At 45.3% G+C, this 23,034-nt stretch overlaps 1 protein-coding gene across 2 annotated transcripts; it reads left to right on the top strand.

The window, feature by feature from the left end:
- The first annotated feature begins 1,242 nt into the window (after positions 1-1,242).
- On the top strand, positions 1,243-22,691 carry LYPD8 (LY6/PLAUR domain containing 8). Of its 2 annotated transcripts, none has more exons than XM_082457797.1 (6): positions 1,243-6,303; positions 10,264-10,365; positions 10,764-10,883; positions 12,687-12,848; positions 14,173-14,310; positions 17,392-22,691. In XM_082457797.1, exons 1-6 carry the CDS (start codon positions 6,279-6,281, stop codon positions 17,628-17,630), a joined length of 786 nt encoding a protein of 261 aa, XP_082313923.1. In that variant the 5' UTR covers positions 1,243-6,278; the 3' UTR covers positions 17,631-22,691. The 2 variants fall into 2 exon arrangements, with proteins under 2 accessions (XP_082313923.1, XP_082313924.1); XM_082457798.1 differs by having other exon boundaries at positions 1,243-8,820.
- The last annotated feature ends 343 nt before the right edge of the window (positions 22,692-23,034 follow it).

Here is a 23,034-nt window from a genome sequence, read left to right as displayed (position 1 = left end):
ATATGTCCTGCCACACCCTTGTGGCTTGCAGAGTTTCTGTGAAATATCAGCTGTTAACCTCATGGGGATTCCCTTGTATGTTATTTGTTGCCCTTCCGTTGCTGCTTTAATATTTTTTCTTTGTATTTAATTGTTGATAATTTGATTAATATGTGTCTTGGCATGTTTCTCCTTGGATTTATCATGTATGGGGCTCTCTGAGCTTCCTGGACTTGATTGACTATTTCCTTTCCCATATTGGGGAAGTTTTCAACTATAATCTCTTCAAATATTTTCTCAGTCTCTTTCCTTTCCTCTTCTTTTTCTGGGACCCCTATAATTCAAATGTTGGTGCATTTAATGTTGTCCCAGAGGTCTCTGAGGCTGTCCTCAATTCTTTTCATTCTTTTTTCTTTATTCTGTTCTGCAGTCGTTATTTCCCCTATTTTGTTTTCCAGGACACTTATCCGTCCTTCTGCTTCAGTTAATCTGCTATTGTTTCTTTGTAGAGAAATTTTTATTTCATTTATTGTGTTGTTCATCATTGTTTGTTTGCCCTTTAGTTCTTCTAGGTCCTTGTTAAACATTTCTTGTATTTTCTCCATTCTATTTCCAAGATTTTGGATCATCTTTACTATCATTACTCTGAATTCTTTTTCAGGTAGCCTGCCTGTTTCCTCTTCATTTGTTTGGTCTGGTGGGTTTTTACCTTGCTCCTTCATCTGCTGTGTATTTCTCTGTCTTCTCATTTTGCTTCACTCACTGTGTTTGGGTTCTCCTTTTTGCAGGCTGCAGGTTTGTAGTTCCCGTTGTTTTTGTTGTTTGCCCCCAGTGGCTAAGATTGGCTCAGTGGTTTGTGTAGGCTTCCGGGTGGAGGGGACTGGTGCCTGTGTTCTGGTGGATGAGGCTGGATCTTGCCTTTCTGGTGGGCAAGACCACATACAGTGGTGTGTTTTGGGGTGTCTGTGACCTTATTGTGATTTTAGGCAGCGTCTCTGCTAATGGGTTGGGTTGTGTTCCTGTCTTGCTAGTTGTTTGGCATCTTCAAGTATTCTTTAGGTACACATCTGTTCATAACTATTTTATCTTACTGATGGATTGATACTTTTATCAGTATAGAAGTCCCCATATATCTCCAGCAATATTTTTTCATTTTAAATCCTTTTTGTCTGATATTAGTGTAGCCACACTCCAACTTATGGTTGCTATTTGCATTATATATACACACACATATGTATATGTATATATATATATAATACACACACACACACACACATATGTATATACAATTTCAGAGATTTTTTACATGTTTATATTTTTAATAATTCTCACCAGTTATGCTTATTTCGTTGGGGAGGGGATCCACAGAGCTTCTAATGTTGCCATTACTGAAGTGGAACCCAGTTTTTCAAATGTGAGTTTTCTTTGACCATGTTTTCTTTTGTCAGGGATTTTGTCTTTATTTTTCCCTTATGAACTTTTAAAATACATTTTAACTTATTTAAAATTAAATAGTTTTAAAAGGCTTTGTGTGATGAGTTTGCACATGTTCTGCACTAAGGTCAGGTTGCCCAATCTCAAGAACCATATTTGTACTCAGAAAAGAGATTCAAATTCTGGGGACTGAAGCCTCAGAGCAGTTGGTTCTGTTAAAATAATGCAATTGAAACTAGACTGAATTCTGGACTTATCAGTGTCTTCCTGGGGCACATATGGGGGAAGGACATTTTGACCAAAATCACACAGCCTATGAAAACCAGAAATAGAAACCAGCCCTATATTCCATACGTCCTTATTGCCACCAGCGTCAGTATAGGCCTTTCACTGTGTCACCCTTTAAAAACTCATTTTTTACTTCTGAAATAGCATGGTATTCCCTATAGGAGTATACCATATGAATGAGTCACAAAGGCATGGAAAGCTTGTCCCTGTACCAGTAAGCATATAGACGCAGCCTTGTAAGCAAGATGCAGGAAATAGCCTCATGTGTTGTCTGTCTTCAGCTGCCCTTGTACTTGTTTTTTCTTCCTTTAAGCTTGCCAGTCCTTCTTAGCTCTTCACCATTATAGCTTCTGACTTTAGGACAAACTGAATAAAAGAATGAATTGTCTGTCCCCCCGGTTTCCCAAGCAAATATTTGAAGCTGCCATAGATTTTCTAGATTTTATGTTGAAAAGTAACAAACAAAAACAGCACTACCATCTGTCATCAGAGTGATGAGAAAGTGGTTGTCACACCTCTGAAGTAGGGCAGTCTTGCCCACTGGTGGAGGTGCATTCAGTGACAGGTTGTTGGGTGCTGTAGACTGATACATCCAGAAGGAGCCTGAGTCAACTCACTTCTGTCTTGGGTCTCACAGAGAAAGCAGAAGGAGGGAAGGAGGGTAATAGATGATTCTTCTTTCTTCTGGGTCTACCTCTTCTCACTCCTCCCTGATTTATCTCCCTCTGTTTCCTATGAAGCCTCCAGTATTATCTCTGCTTTCCCTCCTTCCCACTCCCCAGGGAAACTCAACTCCACTGCATCCTTAGAGACACAGAATCCCATCCCTTGTTCCCTTCTGGAATCTCACCAATGCCATCACCTTGGGCTCTGGCCAGCTGCTAATGGAGGCTGTCCTCTGCCCGAGGTTGCTGGCTCTGAAGAGAGGAAGAATGAGCTACGGAGTGGGGGAGGGGGTTAGCTGGGATCGGTTCAGACTCTTCAACAATGGGAAAATTGCAGATTACCTCACTCATTGCCTAGAAAGCAAAATTGAGTCTTAATATTCTTCTCAAGACAATGTAATTCAGTCCTATATTAAGAAAGTATAGTCTCCCAGTCAGTATGACTTTGACTCTGCTCCAAATGGACACAATAACCTTGACATGGTCTGTAAGGGATATGTCTTGTTTCTGAGCCTGTGCTCACCTACCACATTCGTTAGGAAAGATAAAACCAGTGACAAATTAATTGTTTCCCATTCTATTTCTTGGATGAAGGGCAGGGAGTCACCATCCATTTTCTCCCAGGTAGGTATTACTAATTTTACCATTTTATATAAGGAAATTGTGACTCATGGATAAAAGTTAATACCCGACTAGTAAATTGCAAAACTAGGTTTTGAACTCTCATTTTCTGTCAAAAAGCCTGGTGCTCTTTGCACTTCATCTAAGCTGTTTGTGAGACGAACCAACATAAAATGTTGAACTGAGCTCAGTAACGTGTGGATGTAACCTTGTGATTCTTCAATACACTGGTGTGCCTTTTTGCCAGTTCCTTCAGCAAGGCATGTTCTTTACTGAGGAACCTTTATTGCTCATGGTTTTTGTTCTGTTCTGGGAGCCATCTGACCTCCCTCTTGCCTTGCCTGTTTCCTTCTCACCTCTTGGAGAGGTCTTCCCGCCTCAACCCTATTCTTTCCTAACTCAGTTACCATTTTGTTTCCATAACAAATCTTCAATTTGCAATTATCTTTATTTGTCTGTTTACTTAAAAAATGTTTCCTTGTTTGTTTGTAGTTGTTATTAGCTTAAAATTTTAGGGATGGCGAGGAACTCATATGTCTCATTAACTTTGTAACCACACTACCTAGTGTCTGGCATAGAGTAAATGCCCAAACACATATTTGTTGAATAAATGAGGACATTTAAGGTTCAATTGTCAGAGAAAGGATGGGGGAAGGCAGCTGCCATTCTTTGTGTGTCAGCTACTATGTGAATGAGTAACCATGAACATCTCTGTCCCTTTGTTTTGATGGAGATACTGAGAATCCTAAACAGGTTACACAGATAATAACTGGTGCAGACAGGAGTCAAGCCAGGCCTGTCTGCTGTTTTTTTGTCCTTTCTCACCAACCCAGTGGAAGTTCACATTAGTAGATCAGGCAGACAAACTGGTTTTATAATGTCGGATGCAATAATTCTTCAAATATATTTAGAGCCTGGAGTTTTTTGAGAGATGGTCATATTGAAAATGTCCTGAGATGATTACTGATTTGGTCCTAGACATTGATTTGCTGCCTGACACAAAGAAAGCCCAGGAAAACTGTCAGTGACTGAGTTGATGGTAATCATAGCAAAATTTCCTTGGACCAAATTTATAATAGTGTATGCCCCGTGCAAAGAACGCCATGTGTTTCCTCTTAATCTTTATGAAAAGTTGGATATTGTGGATGTCCCTTTTCTCTCAGGTGAGGAAACTGAGACTCAGAGAACACGCAACTAACGGTACAGGCTCAATCGATTGGTAGGTGGCAGCAGCGTGCTCTGAGGTCGGGTCCCACCTTAACCCCTGCCCTATGTGACCTGATGTGTCCCCCTAGGCTGTGGTGTCACTGGTGCAAACTCTAGGAGCAGTGACTGTAATGGGAGTAATCATTGTTTGGAGCCCCTACAACATGATGGATGCATACTAAGTGTCTGTCCAAGTGATCTCCTTTAACTCTCAGAATTCTCTTAAGGAGTGAATGGCAATGCTTTTCCCATTTGACAAAAGGGGAGCTCAAGACTCAGAGGCTTACCATCTTACACAGAGCATGGACTATTGGGGAGCATGGTCTATCTCTCATGTCATGCACATTTCTCCTGCATGGTGCCTGCAGTTAGGGACAGTAATTTCATTATTTTTAGCCTGTTCTCATGTTTCCAAGGTGGAGGAACAAGCCAGTCAATGAAAGCTCCCAGAAGCAAATATAGATGGAGAGCAGATGAAGCAGGGGTGGAGGTTCTCGACTGAACCCTTTGCCTAGCTCTCGGTTTGGACACATGTTGGAGTTCCTGCTCTGGCCATCCTGCCCTGATCCTGCACACCTCTGCATGTTTATTCCAAAACAGAGTGGATTCTCTAAGAACTCACCTCAAAGCTTTGTCTGCTAATGATCGAGGGAAATGGGAGAAGCCCATTTTCCACAGTGGTTCTGGTTCACACCCTAGGATAACTCTCCAGGATCCAAGTGAGTCCCAGATTGCCCCACGGAGTGGTCATAAGGACAGCCAGCCTCGTCCTCTTCTAAGGGGATAATGGAGCCAGGGTGACTGAGGTGTGCCCACTGTCCTTAGTTTAAGAGCAAAAGTTGGGATGTGTGTTGAGACCCTGTTTCTCTTGGGTCCCTGGACTTCTTGGCTAGTCAGGAGGGTTTGCTTTAGGGGGGTGTTTTCTTATAATACCTTGTGACTGATCCCGGCCCTTGGACCCTGATAGCCCCACAGTGATGACAGAGAGGTGACCCTGGAACAGGGAGGAGGAGAGCTGGGTAGATGTTCTCAAGTCTATGGGCAGAGGTTGGTCCCACATAAGCTGTGTGGGAATAGAAAGATTGTTGGCCCTGGTATCCGAAGACCTGGAAGAGAGGCCTCTCTGTGGCTCAGTCTCCTCATCTGCCAAAGGGATAATGATACTCATCTTGCCCAGGGCCTTGGGAGGAGCAGACCCAGGCCTGCTGTGAGTGGTCACGCACAGCCCAGCTCAGGGATTGCCATTGCATCACACATGATCAAATGCCCCCATGGCATTACTGTTAGATGACACTGGAAAAAACACAACGGAACAGGGTAAGGATTCCAGGATGAAATAATCAGCAGGTGTTTCTTCAGTCTGGTGTTCCCTTTTTACAGATGGGGAGCTCAGGACCAGCAAGCCAGGTTAGTAAGTAACTTATGGGACATGAGGAGCAAAGTCTGTATTCAGACCTAGACCTTCCTGGGTATCTGGTGCCTTCCGAAAAGAATTAACATTAATCAGATTGATTTTTCTGTCTCTCCTTGGCTAGACACTGGAGTACAACCTCCCCCCACCCCGCCCCCTGCCACGTCTGTTATCTCAAAGGCAGCATACGTGGCCTCTTCAACTCCTCTATCCTCAGACCCTCTCCCACCCACATCCCATTGGCTGCTCCTGCTCCCACTTCCCACACTGGGCCCTGCCATCTGGCTATAGTGAAGACTGAACAGGATTCTGTTAGGGAGAGAACTACCTTTGTTTTGGAAATTGCTGTTGTAGTCAGACTGATGACAGAAGGGGAAGAAAGGAGAAAACAAGAGATGGCCAGAGGCTCTGCTTATAGAAATGACCCAAATTTTGCCTTCCCCATGAGACCAATGCAGACCTCTCTATTTAAAATTGAATCATGTGCCCCCTTTTCCCCCAGCATGGTTGATCCCTCAACTTTGCTCTTCTCTGTCTCTTTGCCAGAGCAGTCACCACGTTCTAAATCTACCCTGTAATTTGCTTATTTATCACTTTGTTTATGTCATGTCTCCCCCTCTAGACTACACTCCAGGAAGGCAAAGTCTCTGTCTCTTTGCTCAAATACCTCCCAAATGCCTGGAGTGGGCCTGATGCATGGTGGGTCCTGCAAAAATATTGAATAAATGCATGAGTTTGGGGAAAGAGGGAGAGCTGAGCCACAGACCAGCACAGAGTGAGCAGCAATGAGCAAGGAGTATTTTCAGGAGCAGGGATCTCTAAGGTTTAACTGTAGGCTGGAGGTGTTTGTGTGATGCGTACCCGCAACCCCTGAATCCTCAGTTCCCCGCCCATCCCGTGTGTGTGATGTGTGTGTGAGAGTGTGTGCACGTGCGTGTGTGTGCATGTATGTGTGTGAGTGAGTGTGAATATCTGAAGTGGCAGGAACAGCAGGAGGGAAGGGAACTCAAATCCACATTCAAAGCCAGTAGCACCCACAGCACAATGTGAGGGCGGGGCTGGGAGAATCCTGGGCTGACCTGAGCTCTCACCAACAGTGGCTGCCCAGACAGCACTGCCAGACAAACTGCCTGGGGTGTGGGAAGCTGCAGCAGCTGTAGCTGTAGGTTCCTCCCTGAGGTGCATAGGGCATACTGCAGGCAGCGGCTTCCTGGTCCCTCTACCCTGTAAGGTTACACAGTGAGTTTATCCTCATCTTGTCTCTAGGACCCTGAGACTTAGTGAAGTTCAAACACTTTCCCAAGGGGACCTGAGACCCTTTCCCGAGCCACACAAACCCCATGTAACCTGATTGTGAGTTCTGACTCTGTCCCAGCTGTGTAACCTTGGGCAAATCTGTTATGTTTCTCTTACATGCCTTGGTTTCCTCAGCTGTAAATGGGCTAATCAAGGTGACAGCTTTACCAGGTTGGGATAAGGGTATGCTTGTGACACATTAACCGGTCATAGAATCCATCTGGTGGGTGGCAGCCGACATGAGACAGTGCCGGGGACACACCTTACTCCCTTGCCCATTTTGCCAAAGGCAGGTCTTGACCAAAGTTTCTCCCAATTCCTGGAGGCTTCAGAGAGTTGACCAACATCGTAGCTGCCTAGGGTTAAGCCACCTATGTCCCTATGGTTGGGCAGGGCCCAGTCTGGCCCAGAAGCCCCTCCCTATAGGCGGCTGTGTTTTCTCACTGTGCAACCACCTGCTATATAAGGGCCCTCACACACCTTCTCCAACCTTCTGCCAGGATCCACCTTCTTCAGGGCAATCTCTGGGCCAGACAGAGAAGGTAAGGGACTGGGGCTGGGCTGTGAGACAGAACCCAGCCTGGGAGAAGCTGAAAGCAGGGGAAGGGCATTCAGCGCTGGCTGGGGTCCAGAGCATTCTCCTGGCATTCTCTCGCTCCTCCAGCAGTGCCCGGGAAGGGGAAGACGAGTGGAGAGGTGCTGGGGTTTGCTCTGTGTGTGTGCGTGTGCGTGTGTGTGTGTGTGTGTGTGTGTGTGTGTGTGTGTGTGGTGCTGTATCCTTCTCACGGCTTCTGTGAGCGCTTGCTCCTCTGTATAAGATGAGAACAATTGAGGTAAGACCCTCTCAGACAGCTGAAAATGTCCAACAATAGGATGAATAGGAAGGACTTTGCAAAGGGGTGTACAGATGCACTTGGTCTCATTTTCCCTATGGGGCCCCTGCCCTGACCCCCAGCTCACTGGCTCCTCTCTCCTGCAGAGGTGGTGCGCAGGGCCCTGGGTCCCACCACCTCCAAGATCTGCTACATGTCCCTAGGTAGGGTCCTGACCTCTCTGGGCCTCCATTATTTCCCTCTGAAAATGAGGCTAATCATCAGGTCTATACCACAGGGCTGAGGTGATTTGTGCACTTAATTGATGTGGCTCCTGTGGACTCTTTACCCTCATTTCTTGCCCTCCCATCTCCTCTTCCTTTACACCTACAAGGCTTGAGAGGCCCTTCCCAGGAGGCCCAAACCCTGAACCTCTCTCTCTACCGGGGTTCTGGGCCTGGAGTGGTGACTGGGCATTGGGGGATGCAGGATGCAATGCACAGAACATCTGCCACCAGCTCCAAACCAAACATACTTTATTTTTCTCCTAGGATCTCTAAATATTGGGGCCATTAGACAATTGATGGGCTGTCTGTCTCCCTCCATTGGGGCTAGTTTCTCTTTCTTTTCACCGACTCGTAATCAGTTAACTAGGGGATCATAGTGTTTGTGTGTGTGTATGTGTGTGGTGTGTGTATGTGTGTGTGTGGTGTGGCGTGTATGTGGGGGAGCATGTGTATGTGGTGTGGTGAGGGGAGATGCGGGCGGTGGCCTGCAACACCCCAGTGAAAGTCGGTTGCTCCTTAGTAAGTGGCAGCTATCATGGTACAACTCGGTTTTGGACCTGGAAGGACCCTGAATGGAGTCCCACTTTTCGTCTGACAAGCTGGGTGAGCTTGGGCAGCTTGCATTATCCCTCCATCTGCAGTTTTCTCAGCTGTGGAGTGGGCAAAAATCTTTACAGCAGCACTGTGCCCTGGGACTTGTTCCATACTTGCACTGACCAATACAGCAGAGCCACCAGCCACATGTGGCCACTGAGCACTGGAACATGGCTGGTGACTGAGAAACAGTATCTTTCCTTTTTATTCCTTCAATGGATCCAGAGGTAAGTAGCCACATGTAGCTCCTGGTTACTGTTCATAGTATAAATGAGCTAATGATGAATAAGGGCTCAGTGCAGAGCCAGACATTTCCCTTCCATGCTGCTTTGATACACGGGCAAATTGATATTCTAGGAGCTCTGATTCAGGATCTTTTTTTTTTTTAAATTGAAGTATAGTTGATTTACAATGTTGTGCCACCCTCTGCTGTGTGGCAAAGTGACTCAGTTATACACATATAGACATTCTTTTTAAAAAAATATTCTTTTCACTTCATCCCAGCTGGCATGGACTTATACATACTACCAAATGTAAAATAGATAGCTAGTGGGAAGCAGCCGCATAGCACAGGGAGATCAGATCGGTGCTTTGTGACCACCTAGAGGGGTGGGATAGGGAAGGTGGGAGGGAGACGCAAGAGGGAAGAGATATGGGAGCATATGTATATGTATAACTGATTCACTTTGTTATAAAGCAACAACTAACACACCATTGTAAAAAAGATGTTAAAAAAATATTCTTTTCCATTATGGTTTATCACAGGATATTGCATATAGTTCCCTGTGCTATACAGTAGGACCTTGTTGTCTATCCATCCTATAAGTTTACATCTGCTAACCCCAAACTCCCAGGATCTTAATAAATACAGCTAAACCTTAGCTATTAGATGACTTTCATGTGCAGAGAGATTGATGACAGGCCAGTCAGAAGTGTGCTGGGGCTTCTGATTGAGCTCTGTAGGTTGAGTGTGTCCAGGTCCGGGGCTTTGGGAGTCATGTGTGTTGGAGGCAGTGTGGTTAGAGGCCTGGGCCAAATCCAGCTCTAACCCCTCCCAGGAGTGCAACCTTGACTTTGAGTGCTTTACTTAACCTCTCTGGGGCTTGATTTCCCCTTTGAAATGAGGGTGATGCTGATAATAGTACCTGCCTGCTGGGTGGAGGAATTACATGAATCAATGCACATAAGTGCTTGGAACAAGAGTAAGTGCTCAATATGTGCCTGCTTGTTGGAGTGGCGATGGCAGAGACAGAGCTCCTAAGTGCATTATGTGAATGTGGCAAGATACCACCTACAGGATGGACATTATGCTCTGGGACATGAGAGCCCAGCTTTCTTCTTGGACCCCCATCCTCAGTGGGGTTGGCGGTCATCTTTCTGCCCATTTTGTACCCATAGTGGCTCTGTAGGAAATGCTCTGGGCTGTGTTTTGTACCTGTGTGTGGATGCCTTTGCAGGCATCTAGGATTGGGAAAACCCAGGCTTTTGTGGGTATAAGGGCAGGGTGGAATCTGCATCTTGGCTCGGTGCTCCCAGCTGAGGATGCTGATTCCTTCTGTCACAAGGATGGGCTGGGTCTGTTGAAGTTTGATTGCAACCCTAGGGAATATCACTCCCCAGCGGCCTTCTGATTCCCCAGACTGCCTTCTTTGTGTCTCTTCCGGCTTAAGGCTCTGCGGCCACAGTCCTCGTCCTCAAGAGACATAGGTCCAGCACCATGAAGGGCTTCCTCTTTGCTGGTATCATCGTCATGCTCACGGTTGCAGCTGTAGGTGAGGGAAACCACATGGTCCCCTTTTGGAATGAAGACCCCTTTTTCCACCTCACCACGGTCTTCTCGCTCTTGGTGCCCTGGGATCCCCTCATGTGACCTCTCATGTCAAGGTGTGGGCAGTGGAGGCTCTGAGACCTCTCTGTGCACACTGCCCCCTGTGGTACCACTCAGTGCTGTGGGTCAAGGTTGGGTCTTCCCACTGGGGAATGGTGGACAGTGGGGATAAACTTAATGGGGGTGGCTCCACCTCACAGCTTAAAGTTTGGGGGACCCCCAGAGGGAAGGGATGCCACCTTGGCTATTCTTTTACCCTGAGGTGAGTGCAGTGCTTTGGCCAGAGCACACTCTATAAATGTCTCCTGAATGTTGACGATGCCGAACATCTTGTCTTCCCAGAATCCTTGACTTGTGTGCAGTGTAATTCGTTGACAGACTCCTGTGTTGACAGACGTGCCACTGAGTGTCCCGCAAGTGCCAGTATCAGCTGTACCACTTTCTTGACGAACTTTTCTCTAGGTGAGCCTGGGGGATTCTCATCATTCCCATTTCTGGAACTTGCACAGGGCAGGTGCTGGAGGGGTTGGCCAGGAAAGCAAGGCTAAGGCTGGGCTGTGCAAGGAGAAAGGGAGTCATGAAGGCACCTCTCAGGAGGAGCAGAATGCAGGAGTCAGTAACAGTGGTAGAGCCAAGCAAGCAGACAAGCCCTGTGGCTCCTTGGATTTGCTGCCCCTGACTCAGACTTCATCCTAGACCTGTATTAGTGAATGTGAGAAGCAGGGGCAGCTCTTAGCTAAATTATAAAGCAGGCAATTTGCTCTAGGTGTTTTCATTGTTCCATTTTCTGCCCCCCTTTCCCTCTTCTCAGTGTTCCTTCCTGTTCCAGATCCAACATATTTTCACTCAGACTTCCTTCCAGGATGTTCTGCTGGCATGATTGTTACCTCTCTCTCAGAGCATTTTGACTTAAACTTTTTATTATGGACATTTCAAACATACACAAAAGCAGGAAGAAGACTATAATGAACTGCCATGTAACCACCATCCTGTGTCAACAATTAACATTTTGCTATTTTTTCCCCATAGTATTTTATTTTTATTTTTAAAATTTTTATTGAAATATAGTTGATTTACAATATTGTGTTAGTTTCAGGTGTACAGCAAAGTGATTCACACAGAGACACACACACACATATATATGAATTCTTTTCCATTATAGGTTATTACAAGATATTGAGTATGTTCCCTGTGCTATACAGTAGGTTCTTGTTGGTTATTTATTTTATATACAATAGTGTGTATATTTTAATCCCAAACTCCTAATTTACCCTCTCCCCATAATATTTTAAAGCAAACCTAGATAGCATGTTATTTCCCCTATAAACACTTCACTATTCATCTCTGATAAGAACTTTTTTCCCCTTTTTATATAACTACAATACAATTATCACACCTAAGAAAATTAGCTATAATTTAAAAATTTCTTGTAATACCCAGGCCACCTTAAAAATGTTCCAAGTGTTTCAAAGATGTATTATAGTAGATGCATTGGAATTTGGATCCAAACAAAATCCTCACATCGCATTTTGCTGTTAGCTCTATTGTGTCTAATTTGTTTAATAATAACTAATATCACTTTCTTTCCTCAATCCCATTGATTTGTTGGAGAAATGGGGCCATTTATCCTGTAGCTGTCTTATATTCTGGCTTTGTTTGATTGCTTATTTGTGATGTCATTTCACTTGTTCCCCTACTCCTGGTATTTCCTGTAAACTGCACTCATGTGTTCAGGAGAACTTTCTTCAGTGATGTTAATGTCTATGTCAATGTTGTCCTATATGGTAGCCACATGTAGCTATTGGTCACTCGAAATATGGTTAGTGTGACTGAGGACTGATTTGTAGGTGGCCACATAGAGCTAGGGCTACCATATTGGATAGCTCTGGTCTAGAAGCTTGATTAACTTCAGGTTCAACATCGTGTTGCACATAAACCCATCACATCTACTTGGCTATATTTAGAGACGCTAAGACTGTTCAGTGGGCTCTGGGTGTGGCAGCCTGAACCACCCACTTCTAAGCTCCCCATCAGCCTTTCACCTGGAATTTAAGCTGCATCTCTGATAATCTCCTGCTAAACAAAGGAACTACCTCACTGAGAAAGATTTTTCTTTTTGCAGGAAACCCTCTCCAGTGTCCCCCAAACTGCATTGAGCTGACGGTGTGTTTTCTGCCCTTGCCTAAAGCAGTTGCTCTTCAGGACCTTTGCCCTCCCTGAACACTCTGTACCCAGGACTGACAGTCTGTGTTTGCCTTTGTGTAGGAGAACACATCACATTGTACAAGGATAAGGCCTGCTCTGCGGATAATTGCAGCGAGGGCGTGGTTGACACCTTCACAGTCCACGTATCTGCTAATGAAAGCTTCCATTTTGCAAGCCAGTGTTGCCAAGGAAAGGCATGCAATGACAACAATGACACCATAGGTGGGTGCTGGCCACATCCTTCCTCTGTCCTCCCAGCTCCGTCCCTTCCTTCACCACCTATGGTTCTCACTCTTGGGTGGACATCTTAAGTCTAGGCACTTCAGTGCATATTTGGGTAACATTAACAGCTAACATACAACAACTACTTGAGAAACAAATGAGGAAAACCAGCGCTACTACCATGCTTTCCCCTTTCTCAGTAAAGACAGAAATCACAGCACTCCGAGATGTGTGGGAGGGTACTAGATGCTCATTAGTAGCTTTCAAATTGTGTGGCCTCAGGATGTCTTTCAAGACTCTAAGTCGTAAAAATTATTGAGGACTTCAAATAACGTTTGTTTCTGTGGACTATATCTATCAATATTTACTGTATTAAAAATAAGGCTAAGAAATTTAAAAAATATTTATTAGTTCACTAAAAAATAATAAAACTCATTACTTGCTACCATTAATAAAATTTTTTTTTGACATAGAAATAACTATTTTCCAAAACAAAAAATATTTAGTGGGAAGAATAGCATTGCTCCATGTTTTCTCAAAGCTCCTTAATTTCTGGTTTAATAGAATACAGTTGGGTTCTCAGATTTGCTTGTTCTCTTAGTCTGTTGCCATCTCACATGCCATGTAGCCTCTGGAAAACTCCATTGTATTTTCATGAGAGAAAGAGAGTAAAAGAAGCAAAGAACATCTAAGTATTATCATGAAAATGATTTTGACCTAGTGGACTCCCTGAAAGGGTCTCAGGGACCCCCAGGAGGCGCTGGACCACCATCTGAGAACTGTTGGCTTAGATCAAAGCCTTCTTTTTGAAGAGGAGAAAATGTGGCCATAGTCATAGAACATTAATAGCATAGAGTTCATTAATAGCAGAGCTGAGTCTCAATATAATTTTTTTTTTTATCCAAGTCACAATGTTAAATAATGGCCTGTGTTCATTTGTTCAGAGCTAGATTTAGTAATAGTCACACACCTGTTGGCTAATGTTCAGAATAGCTGGCTACTGTTGACATTAGCTATAGATTGGTTTTAGCTCAGAATCTTACCTTTCCCTCCTCATCCCAACACCCTTACTGACCACAGTTCTTGAAGACTGGATGTTCTGTAAGGCAGGTCTGTGAGGTTGTGTGCTGTAAATATTTTGGTGGGACATGGGGATGGGATGACTGGTATTTTTATGGCAGGATCTGAGATTCCTGAGCATGCAGAGAGACCCTGAGAGGTCTCTCTGGCTAGCGTCTTTGTCTGCCTTTCCCCTTCCACCCAAGGCAGTACCGTGATATTTGTGATAACACTGTTCTGAGTTAATGACTCTTACTCTACCCAGATCCCCCACAGGAAGAGGTGTCCAGCAACACAGAGTGCCTTGCATGTTATGGATCTAATGAAACTTCCTGTAACAGGGCAACCCGGAAATGTTATAAAGAAGAAAGATGTGTCAATCTAATCGCAGAATTTAAGAATGGTATGTCATTTCCTTTTTATGGGACTTGAGTTTAAAACATGTCATGACTTGGATCATAAATTCTGGATTAACAAAAAAGGCCTGGAAGAGGTTAGTAGGAAGAGGGAATAAGGTCAGGAGGCCTTTGAGATAGTGAGGCTGTTAATGTAGCTTTGAGCTGGTTGCTATTTCTGCCACCTCAGTCCAGAGTTCATTCCTCCTGGGCTGTGGGTCTCTTGAACCCTGTTCTCTCATGGCTTGTAATCAAGCCAGGCTCTTTTAAGGGCATCATGTCACTCCTGACATTTATTTCTTTACTAGGGTGAGCTATTCTGTAGGTATGGGTGGGTCTGACTTTTATTTCCTTTTATATGTACACTTCCCTTCTCTGCACGTCACTGAGAGGTATTGGCTTATGACAGCTTGAGTCACCTGGAAGGAAGAGTCAAACGGGGCTTTAATATCCAACCAATTGAAAAAAGAACAACAACAATAACAACAACAAAATAAAAAAATTCTATTTAACACTTTAGCCATGATCTATTCCCCTGTGGTGATGGTGTACAACTAGTACAGCATTTCATACTTAAAAAAAAGTCATTGTAAACTTGAAAATGAACAATACTGATGATCACTCTCCAAAAAAATATCCAACCAACTGTTCTTTTCTACAAAAGTAGTTTGATATTAACCATTATGAGATACAAATTAACCATCATACAATATAAAACCAATAAATATTATTCCTTAAATATTCAGGCAGATATTATGGCTGAATATTTAAATAATACATTTATTAATTAGGGTAAGTTAATTACTGTTAAAGGGCAACCTCCAAGTCCTATGGCTCAATGCAACATATGTTTATTTCTTGCTCGTGGTGCAGTTCATTGCAGAGTCTAGGGCCCTGGGTTCCTTCCATCTTGAGGCTCTGGCCCCTACCCACTCAGGTCTTGGCAGTTCTCTTCTGTATTCTTTACGTCTCTGGCCACCAGGTAGGGGAAGAGAAGGAGTGGAGGAAGCAGGAAGGTTTTTACAGGCAACGCCTAGAAGTGAGTGCATCACTCCCTTCCACCTTCTGTTGGCTGGGACTCAGACCTAGTGGTGGCCCAGCAGGAAAGGAAGAGGCATGAAGCTGAAATGAACAGCCAGTCAGTCTCTGCCACAATATGACTTAGATTAACGAGTTTAAGAGCGCTAACATCCAGGTACAATTCGATTTCAACTTCTGTTAAGTGGCAATTATAGTATCAGAAATCGATGCTTAATTGTAATTGCAGATTTCTCAGTGGGGCCAAGCATCACACTTCTGAACTTGTTTTTACTTTTAAAAATGTAGACTTTATTTTTTAGAGCAGTTTTAAATTCACAGGAAAATTGAGAGGAAGATATAAAGATTTTTCCTATACCCCTTTCCCTTACACATATAGAGCCTTCCCCACTATCAACATCACCCACCAAAAAGGTGCATTTGTTACCATCCATGAGCCTACACTGACACACTGTTATCAACCAGAGTCCATTAGGGGTCACTGTTTGTGATGTACCTTCTATGGGTTTCGACAAATGTATAAGGACATGTACCTACTGTTACAGTATCATACACAGTATTGTAGTTTCACTGACCTAAAAATCCTCTATGCTCTGTCTGTTCATCCCTAACCACCGGCAACCTCTGATTTTTTTACTCTGTCTATAGTTTTGCCTTTATCAGAATGTCATATAGTTGGGATCATATCGTTTGTAGCCTTTTCAGAGTGACTTATTTCACATAGTAATAGGCATTTAAGGATCTTGATGTTTACACAGCTCTGATGTTTAATTCTAAAGGTGTGTCTGAGGGCAACAATGGCATCGAAGGACACGTTCTTTCTGCCCACCCTATTCCCAGGTGTCTGCAAAGTCCCAGGCTTTGACTTAATCTGAAAGCCAGACAGATCAAAGCCATCATAAATGTAGGATTTTGTTTTTGTTTTTGCCCAAGCTGTATGGCACAGGGAGATCTGCTCGGTGCTTTTTGTCCACCTAGAGGCGTGGGATAGGGAGGGTGGGAGGGAGACACAAGAGGGAGGGGATATGGGGACATATGTATACATATAGCTGATTCACTTTGTTATACAGCAGAAACTAACACACCATTGTAAAGCAATTATACTCCAATAAAGATGTTAAAAAAAAATACTGTAGCCATGTGTCAGGCAACACATCTTCCTAACACACTCTAATTCAACCTCCAGCACTGATATTTGCTCTAAAGCAGCAATGAATTGCTTCCTTTACTGGGATGTGGAGGTTTCCCCCTCCTTCTCAGAGCATCTATGGAGTCAGCCTTGAACTCAAATTGCAGCCCTGCCTCTAACAAGTAGCCAGTCACCTCCTCCAGCCCCTTCCTCCCCTGTGAGCTGCCTCTCCTCCAGGGCTGTTTGACTTGCAGCCTACAGAGCAATACTGGCACATAGCAAGTACTCAGTAAAAGGTAGCTGCAATCACAATCACATCTTCTTTGCAAATTCCCTTGTCTTTTCCTAGGACCTGCACCTTAAAACAGGGTTAAACACATCACAACACAGATTTAGAGTTAAGACACAGGGGTCTCTCTCTGCATCCCCTCTGGCTGTTTTTCCCTCTTCTCAGGGAAAACTCAGGCAGAGAGAACTCAGGTCCAGAGAGGAGTGGGGATGGAAAGCAGAGCCTAGAGGAGGAGAGGCCAGGAGCAGGTCTGAAGTGCTGACTCCCTCCTGGATTGAGAGCAGAGGACTACGGAGGGCCTGAGCCTTCCCTGGCTTTCACCACCTGCCAGCTACTCAGGAAAACACTGAAGAGTTTATTCCCAGGTCCAGTTCTAGCCCTAACCCGTGAGCTCAGGTTCGCATCCACCTCCAGGAGCCTCAGTTTCCTCCAGGACTGGTTGGGAGAGGGTATCTAGGCCCTCACCTCCACAGCCACTCTGCCATCACCATTTGGTGTTCTTGATCCTGGGCTCCTTCTTCCAAGCTCCTGTGTCAGGAACAGACCTGTTTCAGCTCTTGCAGGTCACTGAGAAGACGGGGGAGGAAGGGCGAAGGGGCTGTGAAGTCCTTACTGTCTCTTTTGCGTTCACAGAGACGAAGCTCGTGCTGAAAGGCTGCTCCAAGGTCAGCAACTCCACCTGTGAGTTCCTGGCTACTGGAAATCGGACGGTTGGAGGAGTCACTTTCCTAAAGTTTCAGTGTGGAGACAGTTCCGTTGCCTCTTCAACACCCACTCCCACTACCCAGACCACCACCCGTGACACTGGTTCTAAAGTCTTCTTCACACCCTTGACCCTTGCCAGCCTTCTCCTGCTGTGGTTGCTGCTCTGAGATCTGCACCCTCAAACCCTCCCCTCCCCTGTGTAACTGCTCAGTGAGTAGCAGTAGCAGTCACAGCCTTCCAGGTAATGCCCTGTGATAGCCACATTATTCTTTATTATTAAAGCATTGGTTCACTCAATGACCAAATCTGTCCTGATATGTTCTGGGCTGGGCTTCCTTCAAGCCACTGTCCAGCACCACTTCCCCGTTACTTGCCTTTGAAATCCTTGCACCTTTGTGTGTGGGCTCTCAGGACCTCCCTGATCCCTGTCTAATTTGCTTCTGAGAAGCAGACCCTTCCACCTTGCTGGCATCTTTCGCTTACAGCCCTGCACTTCTGGGGATCAACATGCCACTGTCCCCATCCTCACACTCAGGGGGGGGGGCCCCAGCCATAATGCCCTGTTTTGACCCCAGCACTGATATTTGGCTCTTCAGCAATTGTACTGGCTGTAGTCTCAGGCCCACAGTGACATTGTCTAGGACACTGTCACCACGAGACCCAAAGGGGGTGCACAGGGGTTGCTGAAAGCTGTCAGATTCCCCTGCCTAACCTCCCAGGCAGGGGCATAATGCTGTCAGTGCCCTGCTGACTAAGTGTCTCTTAGCCTTGTGCAGAATGGAACATGGCTACAGAGGCCCAGCCCCTCCTCTCAGAGAACTACGATCAAAGGCAGGGTCCTCGACTCCATAGCAGATACCCAGGGAGCAAGAAAACCATTCAATCCAATATGCACAGAAGCCCAGTTTTAGTAAATAAGGGGGGCCTTGAGCTGGACTTGGAAGAATAGGGTTTTCTGTAATAAAAACTTTTAAAGGTGCAACGCAGTGTGGGTCTTTCTTGTCCAGGCGTGCTGATGATGATTAAGACCAAAGCCACCAGAAAGGCCACCTGATGGTAGCTCATCACCACATTCATTTTCATTTATTTATTTATTTGAGTTTTTTATTTTGAAATAATTTTAGATTTCTCAAAGAGTTTCAAGAATAGTTCAGAGAGTTCTAGTACCCCATCACCCACCTTCCTCTTACATTCACATCTTACGTAACCACACTGCAATTACTAAAACCAGGAACTTAGCATTGAAACCATACTGCTAACTAATAGACCTCATTTGACTTTTGCCAGTTTTCACTAATGTCCTTTCTCTGGTCCAGGATCCAATTCTTTGCATTTAGTTGTTATGTCTCCTCAGTCTCCCACACTCTGTGACAGTTCTGGAGTCTTTATTTTATTGACCAGTTATTTTTCAGAAATTTGAGCTTGTCTGAAGTTTTCTTATGATAAGATTGAGGCTATGTCTTTTTGGCAAGAATCCCACAGAAATGATGTGTCTTGTAGCCTTGCATGAAATGGAACATGGGTACAGAGCCCCAGTGCATCTTATCAGGAGTTACATGATGTTGATATGTCGTATCAACTGGTGATGTTAATCTTGATTGCTTGGTTAAGGTCATATCTGCCAGGTTTCTCCACTGTAAAGTTACTGTTTTTCTCCTTTGCAATTAATAATAAGCTAAGTTGTGCTGCTGTAACAAATAGATCTTACTAAAAAAAAAAAAAAACTTAGGGGTTTAATACAAGGAAAGTTGATTTCTCAGTTATTTAAACCTATATAGATGTTCCTGACTGGGTAGCTATCCTGGGCAGCTCCCCTCTGAGAGTGAGGAAAGGGCCAGACTCCTTCTATTCCATGGTTCTCCCATCCTCTGGGATTCTTGGGCTCTTAGTTAAGGGTTCTGCATCCAGCTGGCTGACATGCAAAGAGTCTAGAGGACCATGCAGCATGCCCCAGGGGCCAGGCCTCAATTCCATGGCCTGGGAGGAAGTAGTTTATCCACATGCACCTTGCACGATCAAGGTGCCAGGATCAGAGCCAGTATGGCTTGGTGGTAAGGGACACGGCCTCTAGAGCCAGAGGCATAGCTTCAAATTCCAGCCCTGGAACCTTGGGCAACAGATGTCATCTCTCTGTGCCTCAGTTTCCCACCACTACTAGAGAGATAGTGATAATGCTTGATGCCTGTGGTTGTAAGAGCTGCCAACATAGTTCCCCTTGTCAAGGAGTAAACACTAGTCAATGCAGATGACTCCAGTTTGAAAGCAGCTCTCCCCATCCTCTAAGGAGAGGGTGGATTACCAGAAAGAGTGATGTGGAAGGTGCAGCCCTGGCCCACTTCTCTCAGACCATGCTGACCTCACTGAGGTTATAGCTGCTTCCGTGTCTCAGGATTCCCTCTCCCTTTTCATCCCCTCCCCAGATCTCCATGGCTGCTGCCAACATGACTGCATAGGCCACAGCACAGCTTGCTTACATCTTCACATGGCTGCTGACTCCAGGCAGCCAAGGGCACCACCAGAGCTGACCTGCTCTTAGAACCTCCTGGAAGTTCCCCTGCTCAGGCTCGATGAGAAGAAGTGGTATTTTGGGGGAACTGCAAAAAGTCACACAGGAATGGAAATCAGGGCTGAGGACTGGGAAGGCAGCTGGAAGGTGAGCAGGGCTAGATCCCAGGAGGTTCCACACATTGGAAAGACTTGGGCTTTAGACCGAGGGCTGAAGAGGGCCACGGCAGAGGTAAGCACAGAAGTAGGAGTAGGATTGGTTTTCCATTCGGGGAGGTTCTCAGACTGTAGGGTGCAGGTAGAAAGACAGTAGAAAGACAGTACAGGGAGGGAGTTTAAATGGAGAAGTAGTAAGGACATACCCAGGGCAAATGCTCTGTCCTGCTGCTGTAATTGAGAGTAATTCACACCATTCTATGCACTTCTATTTGCACTGTTGGCTCCTGCCTCCTCACCCAGAGTAGGGTCCAGGGCAAAGCACCACTCCTGCTCAATGTCTACATTCCTTTCCTTGGCTGTCCACACTTAACTCTGGATTCCTGTCTTCTGGGCAGGGTCTAGGACTTCCCACCCAGATAAAGCCCTTTGCTGCCAATTCTTCCTTAGTCCCAGCCTGGGCTCCAGCATAAGCCCTGTGTCTGAGGAGGTCCACAGAATTCTATACTCACATTGTACAGTGGGACAAATCATGAATCACTGATTTTCACAGCTCTTTACAGTTGGTAAAGCTCTTTTGCCCAGGTTATTTTCTTTTCTTTAGAATTAGCTTCATTCATATATTGTATGATTTACATAGAATAAAAGGTACGTGTACCAACTAATGAGTTTTGACAAATGTGCCCATGTAACCACTCCTCCAGTCAAGATATAGAAGCCCTCTCCCCTCAGACCCACAAGGTTCCCCACTCTCCTTGGAGTCCACTCTACTCCAGCCCCAGGCTCCCACCTGCATCTCCGCTGTCCCAACCTGGAAGTGACAGGCAGCTCTTCTGCTCATATTCCATTGAGCTGAGCTGCTATTTGGCACCAACTGGACACAAGGCTATGGGCAACATAGGCCCTGGGGAGGTCAGCTCTTCCCAGCAACAACTCCCCCACCATGGAAGGGGGAGGTCAGGGGACTGTTTCCACCAGGTTCCAAGCCCTTCCACCCTGCCCTTCTCCCCCCACCCCACTCACTTCCTGGGCCAGGATGACAGAAGGAGGGTGTGGGGTTCTCTTTTTTGTGGACTGGATATAGCACCTGTCGACTGAAAGAAAATGCACAACCTAGAAGCTGAGAATTATGTTTTAGTGGGCAGACTTACTGAGGACTTAAGCCTGGGATACAGCCTCTCAGATCTCTCTGAGGGACTGTTCCAAAGAGATAAGGGGTGCCACCTACAAATTGGCACTTGCCATCTACCTTTACAAGGATCAAATTATGAGCTGCTGCAGCTGCTGACCTTCAACATCCCCTGAAAGGAGTTCAGGGTGGAGATCAGGAATGAGGCCCTCTGTACTCTGGAAGAACTGGCAGAACAAGTCTTCAGATAGTTAGCTATTTTCAAGAGACGATTTCATGAGCCCAATTCTTGTATCTCCTCATAACCAGAAAAGCACTAAAATCCTTCATGGTGACGTCTGCTCCTTGTGACTAGCAGTAACCTTCATAGGACTAGCAGAAAGCTTCTGCAAAAAATATGTGCTTGATTGCACGTACTTCCCCTTCACCAAAATCACATATATATTGACCTTCCCCCCACCTCTTGGGAAGAGCTTCTCAGAGCTATCTGAAATGCTGTCTCCTGGGCGATAGTCCTCATTTGGGGCCCAATAAAACTTAACTCACAACTCTCACGTTGTGCATTTTTTTCAGTCGACAGGGAAGAACCAAGATATATTGGAGTTTTTGCTGAAATAAAACCGTGTAGTGGGACATCAAAAGATTGCTGCTAATCACAAAAAATAGACATCTCAAGTTAATGATTTTACTGCTTTTCTATGTATGGGAAGATGCAACAGTCTGGGCTCACTGAAATTATCCCTTTGATATGCACCTTAACTATCTAGGGCCAGAATCCTGTTTTTCTCCTTCCTGAATTCCCCTCAGGATACACTATGGCGGGGTGGGGTGGTGGGGATGTGGAGAAGGGTGGGTGCAGTGGCTGATGGCTTTATGGTCACAACATCCTTTGTTAACTGAAGTGGCAGGCAATACTCTTTGTTCACACACCTCTCAGTTGAACTACGATCTGAACTAAATCTTCAAATAATTCTTGATCTGAAGTATGAACTGAACCAAAGCTAAAACCACTAATCACTATGAGTCTTTTAAATATCTGTTTTTAACAGGATGAGTGAGTATGCCCCAGGGAACTGTGGGAAGAATGCTGGTCTTGATATATTCTGCAGGGACCTTAAGCATCCAAGTGTGGCTGTAGATGTGAGCATGGGAGTGAGGAAGGTTGAGAGAAGGGAGGACCCAAGCAAGATGGGCAGTGGACTCAGGACATGGTTGCTCTTATGCTGGGGAGACCAGCTACTTGGGTCAAGTAATTCCAGGGGTTCTGGTGTCCCCAAAAGTCCTCCCATCAGGGGTGGAGTCAAGATGGTGGCGGGGGAGGATGTGAAGTTCCCATCTCCCCACACCTAGGGCACTTGCTGGACACAGGTGAGGGACCTCAACACCCAAGGAGATGGTAGTAACCCCCAAGCAGCTGGGTAGGATGAGGGGGGAGTGAGGGGGGAGAAGAAGTGGAGGCTGGACAGGACAAGCAAGCACGCCTGAGGGGTGGTTGAGAGGGGGGAAGTAGGCGTGCTGTCTCCATCGATGATGACGACATTTCAAAGGGATGGCTCCAGATCCTTGAGAAAAACTTCTCTGGGTTGTAAAATTGTCAAGAGGCTTTTAAAAAGATATACATCTCTTGTAAAGAGAAATGATTTACAATTGCAAGTTTTCTAAAGTAAATGCTCTGAGAAAAGGGAGGTCAGGGGCTTAGGGTCTGGAGGAAACCTGCTAAAGTTTAGTCAGTCTGAGGGGAATGGCAAGGCCACCTTGTTCAGTGCCTGTTGTTCTCATAC

The sequence above is a fragment of the Balaenoptera physalus genome, assembly GCF_965194825.1.
Source record: "Balaenoptera physalus genome assembly, chromosome: 3".
NCBI lineage: Eukaryota > Metazoa > Chordata > Mammalia > Artiodactyla > Balaenopteridae > Balaenoptera > Balaenoptera physalus.
Note: the sequence above shows the minus strand (reverse complement) of the source record. Positions and strands in the feature narration are given on the sequence as shown.

What these genes read in the sequence shown, in the direction of transcription:
- LYPD8 (XM_082457797.1), top strand. Translation starts at nt 6,279, where the DNA reads ATGCCTGGAGTGGGCCTGATGCATG. An exon ending in TGACAACAATGACACCATAG is followed by an intron (nt 12,849 to 14,172) that starts GTGGGTGCTGGC and finishes TACTCTACCCAG; the next exon opens with ATCCCCCACAGGAAGAGGTG. An exon ending in AATCGCAGAATTTAAGAATG is followed by an intron (nt 14,311 to 17,391) that starts GTATGTCATTTC and finishes TTGCGTTCACAG; the next exon opens with AGACGAAGCTCGTGCTGAAA.